Source organism: Fukomys damarensis, unplaced genomic scaffold, assembly GCF_012274545.1.
Source record: "Fukomys damarensis isolate Sample0158 unplaced genomic scaffold, DMR_v1.0_HiC HiC_scaffold_24, whole genome shotgun sequence".
NCBI classification, from domain to species: Eukaryota; Metazoa; Chordata; class Mammalia; order Rodentia; family Bathyergidae; genus Fukomys; species Fukomys damarensis.
Genome location: NW_022900936.1, coordinates 65,928,326 through 65,935,869, shown reverse-complemented (window position 1 = coordinate 65,935,869; position 7,544 = coordinate 65,928,326). Strand labels below are relative to the sequence as shown.

General features: G+C 43.8%; 1 protein-coding gene across 1 annotated transcript in view; it reads right to left on the bottom strand.

Annotated features, from left to right (window-relative positions):
* Window positions 1-7,544, bottom strand: part of Casr (calcium sensing receptor) — a 77,897-nt gene that overhangs the window by 37,525 nt on the left and 32,828 nt on the right. Inside the window, exon 2 of the mRNA XM_010629980.3 lies at window positions 435-862. Within this exon, the coding sequence (XP_010628282.1) occupies window positions 435-703 (269 nt within the window). The 5' untranslated portion in view covers window positions 704-862. The remainder of the gene's footprint in view (window positions 1-434; window positions 863-7,544) is intronic.

Genomic DNA, 7,544 nt, shown 5'->3' with positions numbered 1-7,544 from the left:
AGGAAGAAAGGAAGAGAGAGAGAGAGAGAGAGAGAGAGAGAGAGAAACTCAGGCATTAATGACCACTGGAGCCTGTAAGGTCAGTGGAGAATTTATTACTAAAGTTTGCAAGAGCTACAGTGCGCTTCCTTCTGGGTAGTCGTCTTCCACTAAGCCACACTGTTGCCAGCTGCTCCTGTCAGGTGAATGATAATGACCTGGCTACCAAAAGGCTGGGCTTTAACAGGCCGTGGGATTTTCCCACTGGGCACCCTTCACATTTTAGTGTTGGAAAAATTCTTTAGGGAAAAAAGAGGGGAGGCCAAAAAGCTTTAGCATGATTATGAATCAGTATTTTTGAAAGGAAAGAACCAAGTTTTAAAAAGCTATTTGGGGTTTGGTACAGCTTTCTTACAACTACCCAGAACGGACTCAGATTCCGCTCCTTCCCTTACCTGATACATTCCACAGACTCCGGTCTTGATTTTAGGTCTTGATCTTTGGCTGCTACTCCAAAATGAATAGGAAAGAGCCCGCCGAGGATAATGTCTCCTTTCTTCTGGGCTCGCTGGTCAGGCCCATAGGCAGAGGCATGCCAGGCAAGGGCCAAGAGGACCAAACAACAGCTGTAAGATGCCATGATCCTGCCTTCTCTCCAGGGAAGAGACACAGTAGTGAGAGGGGTTTGGGAGCCCCGAAAACTTTCTCCCTTGGAGCCGCTCATGCCCTGTGGTGGGTACACAAGTCTACAGGGTGATCATGAGCAGGATGGAAGGCCTGGTGCTTGTATCTCCATTTCTCCCTTCTCCATTGCAGGCAGGTAGGGTGGATGGTCCCTGAGTCCTCAGAGGCCACATCCTGTGGAGGATGTCAGTGATGTTTTCTAAAAGAAAAGAGGAAAAAGGAACTCTGTGAAATTGATATCACATCTTGTTATGAATGACCAGGCCCCACCTCCTGACAGCAAGTCACATTACAAATTGGAGCAAGCCTCAGAGTTTCAATTTATTTGTTGTTGTTTTTTGTTTTGTTTTGTTTTTTGAGACAGAGTCTCACTATGTAGTTGAACCCTGGAACTCACTATGTAGCCCAGGTTAGTCTTGAACTCTCAGCGATCCTCCTGCCTCAGCCTCCCGAGCGCTGGGATCACAGGTGTGCGCCACCACGCCCAGCCAGAATTTCAGTTTAGAAGGGCTTGGGGGTAGTAGGTAGAGAAGGCAATGACTTAGAGTCACAGTTTTACAGCGCTGCATATGTGAGCGCTTCAACTGCCCATGTCATTGAAGGACTGTGTTCTATTCTGAGAGGCCATATTTTGAAGAGGCCATTGATAAGCTAGGGCCTCCACTAATGCTACTTTTGGGTTGTGCTCTATTCATTCTTCTGCACTAATAATGCACAGAATTGGGTTTAGTGGCAGTGGATCCTTTTGTTATAATATTAATGACATTTTGTTCAGCACACATATTCTTGTAGAAAATACAGAACAAGGGATATTTAAGTTTAAATCTGACCTGGAGCCAAACAAATATGTCAGAAAAGGCCACTTATTATTTTTTTATGATGCCGCCCCTTTCGTGCAGATTGCTTGCTCCAATTTGTAATGTGACTTGCTTCCAGGAGGCGGGGCCTGGTCCGTGCAGGCAGCTTGCTGAGGGTGTGACTTGGCAAGGTCTCCACTGTGGCTTCTACTTTCTCTCCTCCCCAGGAGCCGTGAAGTGACCAGCTTTCCTCTGCCAGACCCTTCTACTATGTATTTCTTGCCTTGGAGCCAGCTGACTTTGGACTGAATCTTCTAAAAACTTGCACCAAAGGAAACCCTTCCTTTATGTTGTGAGTGTTGTATATTGCGTCTTAGCAATGAACAAATGAATACGATAATCACAAAGTCCTATATATTCTTCTTCCTAATCATCTCCGGCACTCATCTGCTCTATTCCACTTGCAGGGCCATTGGAAGTCTCATTACTTTTTACCTGGTTTTCTGTCAAACATTTCCTAACTGGTCTCCCCACCTTTCAGTTTTGTTTCCTTGCATTCCACCTTTGCAAATCTTTGCCTTTGGTAGAACAAGTGGTTTGCAGCACTGGCTCTGGGATTAAACCTGGCTTTGGATCATAATACTGCTTCTTCCTAACATGAAATTTTTGGCAGGTGACTTAGTTTCTGTGATCTTAGTAAAATAATGCATGGAGAGCCATCAGAACAGCTAGTAAATCCATGGAAAATGCCAGCTACAACACATCTTCCAGCCTCACTCTTGCTAGTACTCTCTTGAACTTCACACTTCAGCCTTGCTGAACTTCCTTCCTTAAGCATCTCAGGATTTCTTTTCTTTCTTTTTTTTTTGTTTTGTTTTTTGAGGCAGGGTCTCACTATGTAGTTGAGGCTGATCTGGAACTCACTATGTAGCCCAGGCTGGTCTCAAATTCACAGTGATCCTCCTGCCTCAGCCTCCCGAGTGCTGGGATTACAGGCGTGCACCACCACACCTGGCTAGCATCTCAGGATTTCAAAATACATAGATCTCCCACATGTTCTCTCTCCTCCTTGGCCCACCTGGCCCAAACTTTGCCTGGAAAACATCTAATCTTCTGACTTTCAGAGGTCCACAAATGTATTGAGCTGTGGGGCCTTTGTGTAACTGAAGAAAAGAGCTCATTCTGGGGCAGGTATGGTCTGGAGGAGTGGGGCACACTGGACTTCAGCCCGTGTTAACCTAACCACAATGAGCAACTTACAGGACTTTTTAAGAGGCTGACAAGGCCTGAACTGCCAGGCTAGGAAGGGCCATCTAAAGTAGATGGACCCTTGCGCCTTGGATCTCAGAATTCTCCTTTGGAAGCTTTGTTATGGTTACATGCATATATGTCTGAGTCCATACTATTGTCATGTGCTGCCTTTTGCCCCTGAGCAGGGGGGATGGTGCACTCTCACTCAGAAGGTACACCCAGCAGGCATTCAATTTCCATGGAATGACCCCAGCAATGTTTGAATACCCATGACCAGCCAGTTTTTAAACTCCAGACCTACTTTTAGATTTTTGAATTCTTCGCTTGGATGTTGGTCAGGTGCTCATTGACACATTGCAAAAGTACATGTGCCAAGGTCTGGGGCTCTACAGGTGACAAACACATGTTCCTGTCCTTGGGAACCTCTGATCCAGTGGGCAAGAACCCTGGTGTACAGGATCAGAACTCACATTCTACACTCAGAAGTGGAAAACAAAATTAGAATTTTGTCTCCTCTGACTAAATTCAAATTCATCCTCTTTCCAGCACTTAGGAACTAGCATTTATTTCTCAGGTATTATTGTGTTAGCTCATTTAAACACCAATGTATTTTAAACTACTAAAAAATTTGTGGAAGAAAGTAACACTAAGTTCACTTTCTACATAGGGGAATTCATTTTACTTAAGTGAAAAATGCTGGTACTTGATTTAAAAATGCCTCGAGAACTTAGATTTTAAGGAGTGCTGTGTACTGAGTTAGGCAGAAGATGGAACAATATAACTGGCTAGAGTAAGTCACTAAGATCAATTAAATTTTCCCTGTGAAAGATTAACTACTCTGGGAAGTTCACTAACTTCCTTAGTCCATTCAGCAGAAAATTGATGACAAGAATCAACAGATGGAGAGATTAAGGAGCAATTTGGAACAGTTACCTCTGCCAGTCTACAGTAGTCTCTAGACCATCCTTTTTAGTCCAGTTACCTGATCCAATTTGCTGTCAAAACTAAGAGTCACTTAAGATCCTCTAGCTCCTTTTCCTTCGGCATCTGAGCCCTTTGTCCTGTGGTTCTACCAGCACTTTGTTCTGCCCTCTTCTTTCTGTTTCTGTTGCCAGTGTCTTTGTCCAGACTCCCACTAGCTCTCTAGCTTATTCCTCCCACAGCCTAGACACTGACAACCAGGACAGGACCAAGTGCAATCCTAGCACAGTGTTTTAACAACTGGAGCTCATCTCTGTAACCTCAGTTTGCAGTAGTTAGAGCAATAAAAGCTCCTCAATCATCACTCACAACACTTTAATATCTACAGTAGACTTTTTCTTTTTTCTTTTTTTTTTGCAGAACTGGAAATTGAATGTAGTCTTTGCATTGAGTTACATCCTTTGGCCTTTGTTTGTTTACTTATTTTTTTATTCTGAGACAATATCTCACTAAGTCACTAAGAATCCTAGGCTGGGCCAAAACTTACCACTCTCCTGTGTCAACCTCCCAGAGTGCTGGGAATACAGGTGTGTGTCACTGCACCCAGCAGACTTCTAACTGTACCTGTTATATTTGCATTCTTTTATGTTCCAGTGAAATCATTTTTAGCTGGACTAGTGGCTGTCCAAAACAAAGACTACTTTCCCCGATTTTCTTTATGATTGTGTGGTCATATGACCAAGTCTTGGCCAATAAGATTTAAGCTGAGGTGTCCTGTGACCGTTTCCAGGAGTCTTGTGTAGGAAAACTGGTGTTTGCTTTCGGTCCCTTTGTTCATCTCCCTTTACTCTGCTACATGGATGTGACTGCTGGGGTCCACCTTGAACCATGAATCACACTGTGGCAAATGATGAAACCATGAGCTAAGGATTTTATAGAGCAGAACCTTGCTAATGGACTATTTCTGAACTTTTACGTGAAGGAGAAACAATGCTCCTGGCTTGTTTAAACAACTGTTGTGTTTTTTCTTATTGAAGTATCTCCAACAGTATCTGAGTCACAATAAGCTTGTTTGTTTTCTTCACTATATGATTACTCCATTTAAATTGTATCTAATCATGTTTGCTGTTCCGCATAAAAGTATCGCACACAAAGCTGATGTTAATATTTGTTCTTTCTCTCAATGGCAGATACATCTTAGAAGAGGAAATGACCTGTGGCCCAGGTGCTTTTCTGTTTAGAAGGTCCTTGACATCATGAGTAGTGTTTCAGTACTGACAATGACTGATCATTAAGTTCCTTGTGCAAGATGTAGAATGTAAGATGAGGGCACACTGGTCAATGGGTTCCACACATCCATGAATTTATAAGTTCATACAATTATTTACTCTTTAAAATATCTCCTGAGTTCTCTCTGTGCTATACACTAGGGAATGCAAGATACTAGGGAAAGAAAGTTGATATTTTTACCTTCAAGGTGATCATTGTTTAAAAGGAGATGGGAAAATACATTATAATTATAACAATGCAAATGCTATAGATAGGTAGGAACTAAGTGTTCAGGGAATACAAAAGAAAGAGTGATGTCGTCTGGTGATGCCAGAAGAGAAACTAAATTGGAGTGGGGACTGGCAGCTTCATGAGGACCAGCCTGTCGCTCTTCCTCACTCTGCCTAACCAAGCACCATGCCCCAAATTTAGCTGGTGCTCCCCAAATATTTGTTGAATAAGTTAATGAAGTGTGACCAATATTGATCAGGGGCTGGTTGGAGAATTTCAGGACAGAACAGGGAAAGGGTCACTCTGGGAGACTCCAGGTTCCTGTGGATAGGGCATTAATCATGATCATAGCTGTAGCCCCAGCATTAAACAAGGGACCTAGTACTGATCAGAGACTCTAAAAATATCTGTTGACTTTGCTTTTCATCCAAAAGCAGGTCCATAGCTCATTCAAATTCTAGAGTCAAAGACAAGTTAGCAAAAGATAGTAAGGAAAGATTCGTAGTCAACACTGACATTTCAATTTTCACCAAAGAACTACCCCTGCTCCTATTCCTTAGCATCATTGTTTCTGGAAATCATTTAACTTTGGAGCAGAAAGGTTTTACTCACATTTGAAGCAGAGAAAACTGAGGCACAGACCTCTGAATGTAAAACCTCTCAGCAAATTAAGGGCATGGCAAACTCAAAAGCTACACATTTTCAATTCCTAGATTGGAGAAATAAAAATTCTAGGTTTCCTGGAGGAAAACTGATTAGGAGACTGACTTTGACTTCCCATAGAGATCATTTATCTTTGTAGGCTGACTACACGGGTTTGTCTGTGGTTCATTATACTGTAATCTTTGCCCTCGTTCGTTACACCGATGACACTGATGGCCAAGAATACTAACAGTAGGGTTTGCAGCCTCTATTGCTGAAAGGTGAAATGTGTAGGTTTAATGAAGGCGAACAGGGAAAAAACAGCTAAGAAGGTTCAGGTGTTAATCACAAAACCTGTGTTCATGGCTCTGGTTATAGCTTTCTTTACCTCTTGTGAGGATATATTCATCATACGGGTTTCTGTACATACCTTGTGCACATCTGCCTAAGAACTAGGGACACTTTATCTGCCATCACCAGGGTGGCCATCCCCAGTTCTGTGTCAGACTTCATTTCTTCTGTGTTAAAGCAGGGCTCATCCTGTTTAGAATGGGGGCCCTCTTTCAGCACTGAGGTCGGGAGTGGGGCGCAAACTGCCTGGTCACACCTGGCTGCCTCCCTCTAGCCCGGCTTGTGTGCTAGCCAGCTGCATGGGTTCTGACCCTCCACCTCCCTGACAACGGGCGTGACTTTTGGAGAGCCCACGCCTCATTTACCCCTGGTAATGGATTAACTGAGTTGGAAAAATGCAAGGACAGGAGTGTGATGAAAACCAGCTGAGCTGGGTTCCTGTTAGTCACTGGGAAAATCTACTGGGAAATGAAGGGAAACGGGTGAACAGGAATGGGAAGGAGCACTCAAGGTACTGAGCAACGTGGGGAGAAAGAAGCAAACAAGGAAAAGCAGTAGGAGAGGAAGTTGAACCTCATCAATGCTGCATTTTGAGCTCTTTGATGACGGGGGTCCTGTCCACAGCCCAGAGCGTGGAGAGGTGGTACACGTGATTGTGGAGGGGCTGTCGTGCTTACCACATGTGTGCGAGGCATTCACAATGCTTTCTCAAGAAAGGAGCAAAAGAGGCCAAGGGGAGTTGAGGGGGTGAAGAATTGAGATTAAACATGACCAGAAATTCTCCTCCTCTGCTCCCCAAATCTTGTGAGCCGGTTTGGAGCTATGACATCGCCAATGCCCAGTGCTCCATGACAGGACTGAGTTGCTGGAGAAACAGGCATGTGCTCAGGAATCTCCTATCCTGCCATGTGTCCCGTTGTGCCCTAAGAGACCTCTGTCGATGGGTGTGTGGACACCCACAGGGTGAGTGAAATAGTTCCCTTGAAAGGCAGAGAAATGAATGTTGTGTTTTTGCAGGGAAAAATACCCAAACCTTGAGTCCAACATGGAAGAAATGTTTCTGTACTTTAATATCCTGGGATTGCCTTTCCAAATCATAAGGGGCCCTGGATTCCAGGGTGACATCTTTCAGTGTGGTATCTTAAGATGTGCCACGTGTAAAATGAGTTTGAGAACTGATGTCCACTCTGTGCCACAGGACACTTTGCCTCCTGAAGGCTCTGAGAAGTGCTGCAGCAAAGAGAATTGCTTATTTTAGCATGGTCACTTTCCCCCCCTTGTAGTGCACTTGTTGCAATGATGTGAAACATGGACTTAAAAGTCCTGCCCTAGAGGAAAGCATAAAATCCTTAACCTGAGATTTTTCTCAGTCTCTCAGGTTGCATTTTGAATGTGGAGATGCTTCTTCCTCATGTATAT